This window comes from Leucopleurus acutus, assembly GCF_964270905.1.
Source record: "Leucopleurus acutus genome assembly, chromosome: 16".
Taxonomy (NCBI): Eukaryota; Metazoa; Chordata; class Mammalia; order Artiodactyla; family Delphinidae; genus Leucopleurus; species Leucopleurus acutus.
Window position 1 is genome coordinate 40,980,218 of NC_139158.1, and position 14,010 is coordinate 40,994,227.

The 14,010-nt window shown below is 51.2% G+C and overlaps 1 protein-coding gene across 1 annotated transcript in view; it reads left to right on the plus strand.

The window, feature by feature from the left end:
• Positions 1 to 14,010, plus strand: part of SLC24A3 (solute carrier family 24 member 3) — a gene marked incomplete at both ends in the record, with an annotated part of 455,399 nt that overhangs the window by 330,120 nt on the left and 111,269 nt on the right. Inside the window, 3 exons of the mRNA XM_082857552.1 lie at positions 2,031 to 2,105; positions 5,298 to 5,382; positions 5,727 to 5,830. Coding sequence (XP_082713678.1) covers positions 2,031 to 2,105; positions 5,298 to 5,382; positions 5,727 to 5,830 — 264 coding nt within the window. The remainder of the gene's footprint in view (positions 1 to 2,030; positions 2,106 to 5,297; positions 5,383 to 5,726; positions 5,831 to 14,010) is intronic.

Here is a 14,010-nt window from a genome sequence, read left to right on the forward strand (position 1 = left end):
GCCTTTCCTTGTCACTAAATATGAATTTACATAATCCCTGTTAACAGTATTTCCTTGAATGATGAATCATTACTTCTATAACCCATCCCCTATGGTATATTTTGTTAGGCTTTGATAATTTATTATAATCAGCATTTTGGAATGAATATCCCTGTTGCATATGTTCCGGTGCCCTTGTCTGATACTTCCACAGAATCAAGTGTTAAGATGCACTTTAGAATCTTACAATCTGGTTTAAAAGACCAAGCACATAGATGTGAAAAAGAGAACCAGTTCATAAAGGGGGAGGAGTGTCTAAATGAGTACAACAGCTAAGAGTCAGAGGCCAGAAAGATCGTCTCATGCTTGAGTTGCTCCAGAAGGCTTCTAGAAGGACAGCTGCAAGTGACAGAAATGCAAATCAGCTTAAGTATCAAAGGCACATTATCAGCTCATGAAACTGGAGAGTCCACGTTGGTTTCAGGCTGAGCTGGGCCCAGAGTCCACATGGTGTCACTGGGCACGTGTGTGTGTGTGTGTGTACACACGTGTGTATCCACCTGTCTTACCACTTGGTTCGGCTCCTTGCTGGGTGAGCTCACTCTCAGGCAGGCTCTCTAGGGCAGCTGCAGACTCAGGTGGTGCTTTTGTCTCCAAGGGGAGAGGCCCCCTTTCCCAGCTTCTCTGTTGACCCCTGCCCGGCCCCTTGCAGACCTCTTGCCCACCCACCACTGCCTGATGGAGAATGGCGTGTTCCAGTGCCCAGCCTGGGCCCTGTGCCCATACCCTGTGGTGAGGCGGGTGGGGTATGTGATAGAGGCCCTTCCTGCAGAGCAGTTAGCCAAAGGAAAAGATGCTGGGAGGTCAAAATACGAGAGAGAAGTGACTCCTGAGGACGCTGGAACTTGAAGGATGAGCAGCCTCGCCCATTAGAAGTTTGGGGCTGCAGGTAACAGGGAAACTCCAAATCAAATGGGCCTGTTTGCCGGTATGTTATGCTATGAAGTCCAGAGGCAGGGGTGGCTCAGGGATCATGTGATCAATGGCTCAGTGACGTCATTACATTGACTCAGGGTCAACTTCATCTCAAGTCAGAGTTCTCTCAATTTGTTGGCCAATGGCAGTCAGGACTCCCAGCTTCCTGGTCCACAGCTGGAGGGTGTGGACCCACTCTCTGTGGCAAGGACTGTAAAGCCTTTCCTGCCATCTGATTGGCCCAGCCAAGATCATGTGCCCACCCCTGAACCAATAGCCATCCCTGCGGAATACTGCACCCTGATTGGCTCATCAGGGTGATCTACTCCTGGAGGAAAGGGTGGAGCCACCTTCCACATGGGAGCAAAACTGGGGTCCTATTAGGAAGGAGTGGAGGATGGATGCTGAGTGGTCAACCAACAATGGACTGCAAATAAGATCTCATTAATTAGAGAGGAGACATAGAGTTGGTTACGGTAGAGAAGTGATTTGTGGCCCAAAGGTAGAATTCCAAGGAATGCCTTGGTTATGGTTGACCAAGGGTATGGAAGCAAGACTGCAGGGGCTGTCCTGCAGGGAACAGGAGCGTGAACAAACTCAGTAGGAAGTATTCATCTATTTGTTCCTTCATTGCACATAAATTTATTGAGCACCTACTATGCACCAGGCCCTGTGCTGAGTGCTGGGGATCAATGAGATGAAGTTCATACCCTCATGGACTTTTAGAGGGGGAAAGAGACAACAAACAAATTAATCAAACATAAAATAGGTCAAGAAAAACAAAGCAGAATAAGGGGGGTGAAGAGAAAGGGAAGGGAGGGGAGTCCAAGGCCCCTTGCTTTGATTGACATTAACCTAGGGACCTGAGGGACATGGAGGATGGAGCCAAGCTGATGTGGGGGAACGTGTTCTGGGCAGAGGGAACAGCACGTGTAAAGGCCCTGGGGCAGGCATCCGTGATGTGTTTGGGGACCTAGGAGGTGGACAAGATGGGAGGGTGGGAGGTGGCAGGCATTGCAACGACTTTTACATGGTGTCATGACTCTGACTTTAACTCCTTCCCTCCTCTCTTCCAGGCCATGTACATGTTCTATGCACTGGCGATAGTGTGTGATGACTTCTTTGTCCCCTCCTTGGAAAAGATCTGTGAGGTATGTGTCTGAGCCCCGGTACTGCTCCATCCTCCCCCACTGAGGTCCTGGGGAGCCCTCCATGCAGCTGGGGTGGGAAGGCCAGGCACCAGCATGCTTCAGAGCCATGGGCAGTATTAGTGCAAACACATCTCCAATCTGCTTAGAGTTTCAGTGTGCAGATCCGCAGTTGGGCTTTAACCCTCACGGCCACCGGTCCCTGCCCATTGGGTGTAACTCAAGGTACTGCCTGTGTTCTGCTCCTGCTTTCTAAGCCTGGCTCTTCCTTTCTCCACTCCTCACTGCCCTTTCCCTCTGCCGCTGCCATAACCCTCCCTCATGATTCGATTCGTGGGGTCCTCACAGAGTGAGAAGTCTTCAGCCATACCTCCACTGCCCTTCCTCTCCGTGTATGTGCAGAGACGCTCCAGGCAGAGGCCTGAAAGGCAAGACGATGAAAGAACTGGCCACAGAGACCAGGAAATCAGCCCAGTGAACGCCAGGCTGAACACCAAGTTACACCCCTTTCATCTGAAAACACTTAGCATATCTAGAACTCTTTCATTCTCTTGCTTCTTTCATCTCTTTTTCTGGTTTGAAATGTAGTTTGCTTTATCTGGAAGCGTTCTGTTTTATTTTATTTTTAATTCAGAATCCCCTTTGCAGAAGGGGTCTCTTCCCCAGATGCACTTCCTGTCCATCCAGAGCGCCTGCTCCTTCACGTAGCCTTCAGCCTGGGCTGACCCTCCCTTTCTTCCCTCCCTTCCCCCCAGTGTCCGATTCACTGGGTCTTGGGGGACAGTGGGGAACAGAAGTAGCATTTCTATTAAGTTCCCAGGTGATGTGGAGACTGCTGGTCTGGAAGACATGCTTCGAGAACTGCTAGCTGAAGCAGTTTCTTCCACATTCTGAAGTCTGTTAGTTTTGTGTACTTAAAGCAATAAAAGAGAGTCATGCTACAGCAACCGTGGAGAGGCCCCGGGCGTGGAGGTGGGAAGTGGGAAAGGAAAATCCGTGATCTGGTCTCTGAGATGGACGCCGGCCAGCGTGGAAGCCTTTTGTCCAAAGTGATTGAACGTGAGCACAGGGTCGCCTGATGGAGAAGAGGAGAAAGCACGGAAGCACCTGTAATCGGGCTCAGCTGTGACCTCTGAAATCCACCATTTGGTAGTTTACTCCTCACGCGAAGCGAACTACTCTCTGTCCCACACGTTTTTTTAATAGCAACGTTAAGACCTCGTGCTGGAAATGTACATACAATTGTCAGAACGCGTTCTCCTCATTGAGGAGACCCATAGCACCTGTGAGCACAGCCCTTGGGGAGGAATCAGGGTGAAACACAGCGTCGCGGGGCCGTGGGACGCGGGGCAGCTCCAGAGTGAGACACAGGGGCAGGTGAAGCGCTGGAGCTGGAGATGCGGAGGGAAAAGGAGGTGAGAGAGTGGCTGGGCCTTGGGATCGGGGAAGGGCTTGTGCAGGGGCAGGATGGGAGCAGCGGTCTCAGTGGCAACATCTTACAAGGACGGATATTTAAGCCGAGAAGAGTCTGAGCCGGTGAACCAAGCCTGGAGAACCCGGGGCGGGACTCAGCGTGCCTGCGTGTGGGGAGCCCTGAGGACGCCAGGCTGGGGCATCAGGAGGGAGCTGGGAAAGCTTCTGAGGACTGTTCCGATAGATGGAAAGGGTCCTGAGGCAGGAAGACCCCCCCAGCTGGTGACTCTGAGCACCCAGTGCCAGGTGGCCAGGGCCAAAGTGAATGAGGGGTGAAAGGGGCGGGGAGGTGAAGGAGGAAGAAGCAAAGTGAGTGAACGAAGGAGTGAGAAGAACAGGAGATCAGCCCGGCTGTGGAGTCCACGGCTAATGCCCGAGCTGGAGCGGACGCAGCAGGGAGAGGACAAACCAGCCACGGAATGTGAGTGCTGTTAGGGTACCTGCCCGGTGAGACGGGATGCCTGGCACCGCTCACAGCCACCCCTTTCACCTTGAGGTATCAGCACCTCCATCTTAGGGTCTCCTCAGAACCACATGCAACCTTTAGCTTTTCAGTCAAGATCGAGGGAACCCAGGTTTCCAGGTCAAAAGGCTCAGTAGGGCTCTGGCGGCAGCCTCTTGATGGTCATTCGAGCTGGTGGCCTTGGCCGAGGCCATGCTGCCCCTCCATGGCTGAGCAAGGAAGTGCAGCTGCGGTGCCGCTGGGAAGAGGGACCAGGGACTCTTAGCTGGGATGCCCGGAGGGAGCTGGCTCTTTCCTGACAGCCAGCAGCTTCCTTTCTGCATCAGGACTGGATGCAGAAAAGCTCCCTACACTACCCAGCCTCAGTGTCACGTGTCTTCTTGCAGATCACCTTTCGGATCAACAAACCGGGTAACCTGGACAGTTCATTGTGTAGCTTATCTTGGCGGGGCTCATCATCTCTTTGTACTCATTCTCACCACCCCCCATATTCCCCCTACCCCGGGATTCAAGACTGCATTGCGAATGGGGGTGAGTTTCAGGAGGGTGACCCCACTCCCAGAAGCCTCCACAGCCTCCTAGACTCAAGGCTTTAAAACTGCTTACCAGGAGCCTGATGTAGCCCAAGATCGTCAGCACAGTAATGAAAAAAATCAGAATGTTTTATGTGAAAATGTGTATTTGGGGGTCTCTTTAAGTAGGGATATTTTGCAACACAGAGGGCACTGAGCTTTTAGAAAGGAGGTGGGGCTTCCCTGGTGGCGCAGTGGTTGAGAGTCCGCCTGCCGATGCAGGGGACACGGGTTCATGCCCTGGTCCGGGAAGATCCCACGTGCCGCGGAGCAGCTGGGCCGGTGAGCCATGGCCGCTGAGCCTGCGCATCTGGAGCCTGTGCTCCGCAACGGGAGAGGCCACGGCATTGAGAGGCCCGTGTACCGCAAAAAAAAAAAAAAAAAAAGGAGGTGAAGTCCCGCCTTGCCTCACATGGCCCGTGCCCATCCCCCCGTTATCTGTGCAGCCCCGGGGGCATTTGACTTAGGATCCCTGGATCTTGTCAGAGCCTTTAATTGGAGGGAACATGTAGCCCCCTCCCTGATATTGCCCCAGAGAGGAGGTGTGGCCCAGAGCGGGGTGGGCCGGAGAGGCTGAGCTGGGGAAGAAGGGGAGGCTGAGGATGGACTGAGCTTGGGACGTGGGGAGTCACAGTCACCTCCGTTCCAGGAAAATCCCGACTCACCTGTGCTTTTGCTCCTCTGCAGCGCCTGCACCTCAGCGAGGATGTGGCTGGGGCCACGTTCATGGCAGCAGGCAGTTCAGCTCCAGAGCTGTTCACATCGGTCATAGGTAGGTGCCCACCTGGGGAACGTCTCAGCCCTGCTCTCCCTGAAGGACAGGGCCTCTGGAAACGAGAACCCTGAGACCCCAAGAGGCAGAACACCAGCCTCCCACCTGCTGGGGTTGCTCTTATTATTTTATTAAAGTGATGCTTTTGCTTTGCATCAATGGGTTCCAGAACCAGTACCAATGGTTCTGTGGGACAGAGGGCCCAACAGACATTAGCAAGCTCTCTCCAACCCCCTGCTGTTTCCTGTAGATCCTGAAAACAGTCTAACGCTTACAGAAGCTCCCCTGCACCCGCCTCGGGTGCAGCCCCTCCCGCAGGCAGCCGATGTTGGTCTGTGTTTCAGGCGTCTTCATCACCAAGGGTGACGTGGGAGTGGGGACCATCGTGGGCTCCGCCGTGTTCAACATCCTGTGCATCATCGGCGTCTGCGGGCTCTTCGCCGGGCAGGTAAGACTGGCGGCAGAACGTGGCATGGGGAGGGGGAGGGGCAGCGCGGAGGTGAGTCGGGGGCCTGCCTCCCTGGAGCGCACCCGCGTGTGGGCCAGAGGCCTTGGGCAGGGTGACGTGGGGTCTCACGCCCCAGGAGGCTGGCCCAGCCGGGACTGGAAACCCAGGCACCATGATTTGGTCTCCGTGACGATGGGTCGTGGAGTGCACGGATCCATGTGAATAAGTAACCAGCCTGCGAATCTGAACGTGTCACACTCATTTTGATGTGTTACTGAACTGAACTAGAATGATGTAAAAATAGTCTTAGGAATGGAAATAGAGTAAATGAGAGAGAGAGAGAGAGAGAGAGAGAGAGGAAACGACAGATTTTCTTTTTCTGCTAAAAACAGTTTGCACTTGTCACAGTTTGGGGCGAGTTCTCTCTTTTTCGACAACGATCAAGCATTTGACTTCTGTGTGCACTTTAGCTTACTTTGGGGGTCATGAGGGGCTTTGCATGCCTGCCTTGTATCTACAGAGACTATTCCGCTTCCAGGAGGTGTTGTGGGGCCTGTGTCCGTCTGGTGTCTGTCTTGGAAAGTCTTGGGAAGACACCCGAAGTCACCAAAGTAATGAGGCTGCTGGGAACCCGCAGCATTGCAGTGGGTAGCTGGGGGTCTGCGGCCACCCTGGCTAGCTCTGATGCCCTAGTTTCTTCGTAGGGAGATTATTCAGAAACACAGTCCTGAGCTCTCTGCCCAAACAGCCAGGACTCTGTATCTTCCAGGAAAAGCGAGTTCTAGTCACTAGCCCACGAGGGTCCCCAACATGGAGTACTGAGGCGCACCGGGTGACCCCACCAGCCTCCTGGCTGTGGAGGGAGGATGCAGGGTCCTGCTAGAAGCAGCTGATTGGTTTGCAGGGCTAAGGAAGCTCCTGCAAACCTTCTCCCACATCCTTTTCCAGACCCTTCGTCGTGTGGTCAGCTGGCCAGGGGCACCCAGCTCAACCCAACCTTCAGGCAGACTCCAGAGTCTATAATGCCGGCTGCGCCCTGGCACCACTGCCCTCCGCATCGCCTGCTTTTCACTCCTGTCTGTCTTCCTTATGCCGACTGATTTGTCTGGGTTGCCTGGTGGGTTCGATGCTTCTGGGCAGCAAGGCAGAGTGACACCTTGATCTCGTCAGGGGTCGGCTCCAGAGCCCACAGTTGGACGCTTACTTCTGAGAGGAAGCTGCTGGGCAGCTGGGTCCACACGCGGTGACTGAGTTCCACCCAACTTGCAAGACTGAACATTTTCTTTCTTCATCCTTTCAGTCGGTTATCTCTTGTCTTAGATTTTGTGGACCCACGATGTGGCGTTTTTTTTAGATCTCCTATAAACGTGGTTAGTATCACAAAAAATGAGTGTCCGTCTTTGCCTTCGGGGCCATCTGTACTTTCTGGTTCTCACCTGTGCGGGCCGCCCTCTCATTGCCTCCCAGAGATGAAGCCACGTTCTGCAGAGCCTGGGGCTGTCAGCACTGTCTTAATTAGCATCGTCACCATTAGCAGTATGAGTATTAGTGCTGTCACTAGTTCATTAGTCATTGGTACCTGAAGCCTGATGCAAAGTCAGACCCAAAGGGGGAGAAGTAACGTAAAGAAAAGAAACAACTGGCTGGAAAGTGCCGAGTAAATACCACGCAACTAATTACATAGGAGATGGGTTGAATGCATTTATGTTTCATAAGTTACTAGCAATGAGGGTAATCACTGGCTTGGTTAGAACAGAAAAGACACATTGCTTCTTGAACTTTAGCAAGTGCTGGTATCAGTCAGTTCACCCCACCACCACCCCGGGAAGGTCTTTGTGAAGCTCATCTCACGTGATTGTGGAGAGAAACACCAACCACCACGATGGTGTTAGGAGCAGCCCATGGGATGATTCTGGGGGCCGGCCCTCCCTTCTGACTTTCCTTGTCCTGTGTCCACTCAGAAAGCTGCAAGGCCACCCAGCTCTCTTTTTCAGACCTTTGTAGAACCCGGAAGTCTTCGCAGAGGGAGAAAAATGATGTTTTGGGAAGAACATGAGGCTGGGGATCAGACCGGCCTGGGTTTGAATCCTGATTCTGCCATTTGCTGACTGTGGAGCCTTGGAGAAGTTACTTTACTTCTCTAAGCCTCAGTTTTCTTGTCTATAAGATGGGTACAAGGGCATCTACCTCCTAGCATCGCTGTAAGGATGAAACATAACATGTTCAGCATCAAGCAACACCTGGCCCACATGGTAAATGTTCAATAAAACTTAGACACCATGATCAGCCCTCAGAAGAATAAGGTTCCCTGGGGTCCCTGCCACTAGATTCCACCCTAGGTCCCTGCAGTAATTTGACCCAGCCGTTGACAGAACTTTTTAATGAAATAGTGGAACAGCCACAGGATGCCTGGTGAGGAGGGACAGGAAAGTCAGGGGGAAGGTCTTCTAAATGAGAATCAAGAGGAGGACGAGTTGGTAGGACAATGAGCTCAGAGGACTGGTCCTTGCCTCTGTGTTTTCTGATCAGTGGGAGGAAAACAAAAATCTGTGAGACACAGGCACTGCCTTACTATCGAGAAGCCTTCCCGGGCAGTGACGTTGGTGCAGAGGAACGTTAGTTACAGCGAACGATGGATATGGGGAATTGAGCTGATTAATAAATCTGGTCGTGGGTCTCGCTTAGCAGTGTTATTTACATTGCGCCGCACTTTCATTTGCTGGGAGAATTACCAGTGAGTGCCCGTGGGCCTCTCTCTAATGTATCCCGGCATGAAGGGCTGCTTGTGACCAAGTCTGCTACCCATCTGAAATTAAAGTAATAAAGCCATAAGGTTTGAGTTCCTGTCTCAATTAGGGTTTTGATGAATTCGATGGAATTAAATGTCTGCTGTATTTGCAGTTTGCAAACATAACCAGTGCTTTGGTGTTCGCCTGAGGTACTTTGGGGAGTTTTACGGGACAGGAAGGAAATTGCTTCTTAGAAAGTGGCTTCTAGAAAAATGCTTGGCATCCCGCCAAGACGTTTACAGGGCTGTGGTCCCGCAAGGTTTCTTTATTTAAGAGCAAAAAATAATAACAAAGAGAGAACCCCAAGCTCTGGAGGCAACCTGCTAATGTATCTCAGGGATTGTATTGAAAGAACTTGATGCCAGTTTTGCAAAACAACGTACTTATGAATTTAAATCTACCATTCAGAGTGTATTAAGCTTTAAAAGCATAACCACAGACAGACAGTAAACAGTTTAACTGAATCCCAGATACCAGACTTTCATATTCCGGTTATTACAGGCTGTCATGAGCCCCCTTGTCAGCTCTCCTGGATCCTAGAAACAGGCCTGGTGTTCTTTGGTGAGGTCCACCTAAGTTTGGCTGGGTTTACCTTTCTTCAACTAACACCCTGTCCATGCCGGCCCCTTTACACAAACCCAGGCAGCACCCAGAGGTGGTGCCTCTGAATGGAAACCTGCCTTGGATTGGGTTTCCCCAGAAGAGAATCTAAGCCACAAGTTCAAGTTCAAGTAGTTTAGCTAAAAGGTGATCCCAGGACAGTCCAGCCAGGAAGTTGGGGAGTGAGATAAGGAGGAAAAAGCAGCCGAGGAAAGTGTGTTCCCAGCAAGTCCCCAGTGTGGGCAACTGGTTTGACTGCTCCTGGGGGGACTGGGAGACGGTGTAGAACACGACCTCCAAGTTATCTCACCCAAGGGGGAGGGAGCAGGGGTGTTTACCCACCAGCCTCCCCCATCGTTGCCTAAGGACTGCCTTTGAGGGATGTGAATTCTCCAGTGTTCCAATTTTCTGGGCATAGGCAGGATGGACTTTGGGGTCCAGAGAAAACCCCTAAGCAAAGAGACGTGTGAGGCTGGCTGTTGGAAGCACCTGAAATGGTAAAGGTGGGGAGATATGAGTGAGGTCCATAAAGCATGGCTATAAACTCAAAACTCAGCCTTCAATCATAAGCCATCCGGTGGGTCTCACGTCCAGCTCCCTGGGAGAAGACAAGCCTCAGTGCCAGGCTGCCTCCCAAGAGCTCAGGGCCAGGATGGCTCGCACATAGGGAAAGCCCTTCATGTTCAAAGTAACAGCTGCCGTTCTAGGTACTTTTGCTTCCACTTGGGATGCAGTAGACCTGAGCTCCCATGGGAGCACAAAGAGAAATCTGGATGATGTAAAAATCCTCCTTCTACATGGATATCAAGGAACAGTGGAGACAAGAAAGTCTTGATGAACTGATTTCCAGAGAGAGGAGCCCATTGTACGTGAGCTCTGGTGGGTCTGGATGCAGGCGGGCGGCAGGACCCGGAGCTTCACTGGGTGCAGACAGGTCAGCTGAGCCTCAGCAAGGGTGGCCGAGAGGTGGGATGCCCTGGAGTCTGAAAGATGATCCAGGACAGTAATGCTTTGATCCACCCGCCCCAGGTCTGTTGAGGAAAAAAAACACGGAAGTGAAGGCAGGGCCCACGAGGAACAGAAAGAAATCATTCCATCTGCCCCATCTCCCACCTTCTCCTGAGACCTGAAATTGAGGCACCCAAAGGGAATTGGGAATTTGGAATGCCAGACCAAACCCTGATAAGAACTGAGACTGGCCCTTCCTTAGGGCCATTGGGCTGCCATTGGGCTGAGGCGAGGTGAGCTGACATTTGAACCCAGGCTGACATGTGAATAATCACCTCCTCCCTTTAGTCAACAGAGGAGAGAAGAGCTGGGAATTTCCAGAGGGAAGAGAACCAGTATTATTCTTCAGTTCTCACTCTTCCGTACATAATTTCCAGGATGCAACAGTAAATTACAGGACCTGTGAAGAGGCAGGAACAAACTTATAACCAGGGGGAAACAGCAGCAGAAGTAAACCACAGATGATCCAGATACAAGAATTGGCAGAAAAGAATTTAAACTGTCTACCGTCTATCTTAAATAGGGAAAGGTGGGAAGAATTAGTGAGGATGGGTGATTTCAGCAGAGAAATGGAAAAAATAAGAAAAACCAGATAGATGCTATATATGTTAAAAAATAATAAGTTACTATTTATTGAGTTTCACCAAACTGCAGGTACCACACCAGATGCTTTATAAATATTTATAGAAATACACCCCCTGACTTTTAAGATAGTACTGTCCTCATTTACAGACAGGGAATTGAGTATCTGGGGGCAGAGGGCTACCATGAAGTAGTTCAGCCTGGATTTGAGCCCACATCTGCTGACTATAAAATCCATTCTCTTTCCACATGGGAAGCTTATGACTTAAAAACCTCCAGATGTTATTATTGGGTTCTTATAATTATCCCTTAGCTCATATGTGTTCCTTAGAAATGTTGAGTGTAGGAGCTCGGGACAAAGCGAAGAATAGGTATGTCAGCACGATAGTGGTGACCCAAGCTGGGTGATGGAAGCGCTCGGCCCAACAAGTGCTCAGGGAGAAGCTCCTCTTGTAATCAGACGGCATCGTCCTCTGCTGGGCTTACACTTCCACCAAACAGATGAGGGATTCAGGCTAAGAAACACAGTGAGAGGTCCACAGACCACCCCAGTTACCTGCACCTCTTGGTTCCTGGCTTATTGTTCCCCAGACAAAACCCAACAACAAACACATCACCTATCAAGTTCCAGTTCTGAGAAGCATCCAGTTTCCCCAAGAGACCAGGGACCGAGGACAGGCGAGGCTGAAGACCTCACCCTGCTAGTTGCCAAATCTAAAAATAGGAGCTGGAGGCCTGCCACCGCCACTAGAGTGGGGAAGGCACAAGGAAGAGAACGAGTGATCTGTGGAGAAAGGAAGGGGGCAGGGGCGGGTGGAGGCCTCACCTGGGAGGCAGGATGCTATAATATTCGATCCAGTGAGGAGCTGGAGAGGAGAATTTGTGGTGCAGAAGTAGACCAAGGCCAGGGTCAGGTCCAGCTGGTGCAGTCACTGGATTCTCCCACATTCCAGGAAAAGGGAGTTTCTCCCAGTGTCATCTGCAGGCCGCCTGCCTCAGGAGGACCTTGTTGAAAGCAGGATCCCCTGCCCTAGTCCAGACCAACTGAATCAGAAGAGCAACTGTACCTGCTTGAACCCCATCTACAGGCTTAGCTCTGCTCAATTCTCAGACCAAGCTTGACCTTGGGCAAGAGGCAGCCCTCCTTGGGCAGTTGGCCCAGGCAGCATAAATGGTCCCCTCTTGATGCCCCCATCCTATGACTGGCTGTCTGCCTGAGGCCATCTCCCTCACTGTTCCCTGGTGTCTTTTCCCTGGCCGGTCCCCCACAAGGCCAGGTCCTGACAGAGCCCCACACCTGATCTTTCCCTGATATATGCTGTTGTTCCTGGCCCAGGGTTCCTTTAAGGTCACCCACAGCTCTGTGCTGCTCCGTCTCGATGGCTTCTGCATCCTCATCCCAGATCCCTGTGCTCGCTTTGACTTTGGCTCACAGTACTTGTTCCTGGTTTGTTCTACTTCCTTGAAATGATCTCTGGAGATACGATCCCACATCTAGATTAGGCAAGAGGTTTTTGGTTTCAGGTAACAAAAAATCCCCAACTCTAACTTGGCCTCTTAAATGATGGAAATTTTATTAGTGTCTGAAAAATACAGAAGAAAATGGACATCAGGCATGGTTTGATCAAGACTCCAGCACCATTTTCTGTGATTCTCTTGTCACTAACCTCCTCTGTTCCCTTCCTCATACATGTTTTCCTTCATGGTGCAAAAGGAGGGGGGGGCTGTAGCAGTTTCAGGCCTCATATTTCACACTGACCAGGAAGGAGGAGAATATCTCCCCACCCTTCATCCCTCACCTGGCATCATTAAACAAAAATCTGATTGGGCCGACTCAGGCCACCTGACCATCCCTGAACCAGTCACTGTGGCACGGGAACTAGAGTTACCCAGTTGGCTTAGATCACTCAAGAACCACCCACCCATTTCCTCCTTCTCCCCAGAGGTAAGGATATGATTGGTTCCACCTCAGATATATAGCTTCTGGTCCCTGGTTATCACAGAAAGCAGATAAATGACTACAGAACAAAGCCTGTGCAGTATCATGTGCTGCCTCACTGGCTGTGTTCCCTGGGCTGACGTAGCATAAATGATCAAACACGTACAGATCCGTCACAGGTCTTTGTGTGGACATATGCTTTAATTTCTTTGGGGTACATAACGCAGGAGTGGGATTGCTGGGTCATATGGTGAGTATGTTTATACGAAACCACCAACAGTTTTTCAAAGTGGCTGAAGCCCTTTTGTATTCCCACCAACAATACGTGTATTCCAGCCGCTCTGCATCATGATCAGCACTTGGTATTACCAAGTTGTTTTGTTTTGTTTTGTTTTTTTGTGATACCCGGGCCTCTCACTGTTGTGGCCTCTCCTGCCTCGGAGCACAGGCTCCAGATGCGCAGGCCCAGCGGCCATGGCTCACGGGCCCAGCCGCTCCGCGGCATGTGGGATCCTCCCAGACGGGGGCACGAACCCACATCCCCTGCATCAGCAGGCAGACTCTCAACCACTGCGCCAAGTTGTTTTGCTTTAATTTTAGCCATTCTAGTGAGCATGCGTGGCACCTCGTTGCGGTTTTAACTTGCATTTCCCTGATGAGTCATGATGTTGAACATATTTTCATGTGCTTACTTGCCATGCATATATCTTGTTTGGCAAGAGTCTGTTCAAATCTTTGCCCATTTTTAAGGGGGGTTTTCACCCTCTCATTCTGTGGTCCAGCAGTGTCTGTACCGTGACACTCAACTACCCTTCTGAGACATTCTGTCCAATTCATTTCCACCTCCAAATCAGCAAAGACTAGGGCTGTTACAAATGCTTTAAAGTGATCGTGGCAATGTTTTGTTAGTTTTGTTGGATGCATTTGGGTTTGCAAGAGAGGTCCTCTGAAATGGCGCTCTTCAGTCGTGTGGGAGAAAATGGAGAGGTCATTTCCCTTTCGTCCCGCGAAGGGTGTAGCAGTAACGAGACCTGAGATGCATCCTTCCAGAACATGAGGAGGACAGCAGGAGTCTCTGTGGCTGGGGATGAACCTTCCTTCCATGTAATCAAGTCTCATGTTGCTCCTCGAAAATGAGCGAAGGGGATAGAGTTTCAGGTCACCGTCTAGGTCCTTGGAAATGCTGCCCTCGGTGCTGGTGAGGGCTTTCAATGTGCAAGGAGCCCAGAACCTTACAGCCGTCCCAGCTGAGCGCCACCCCA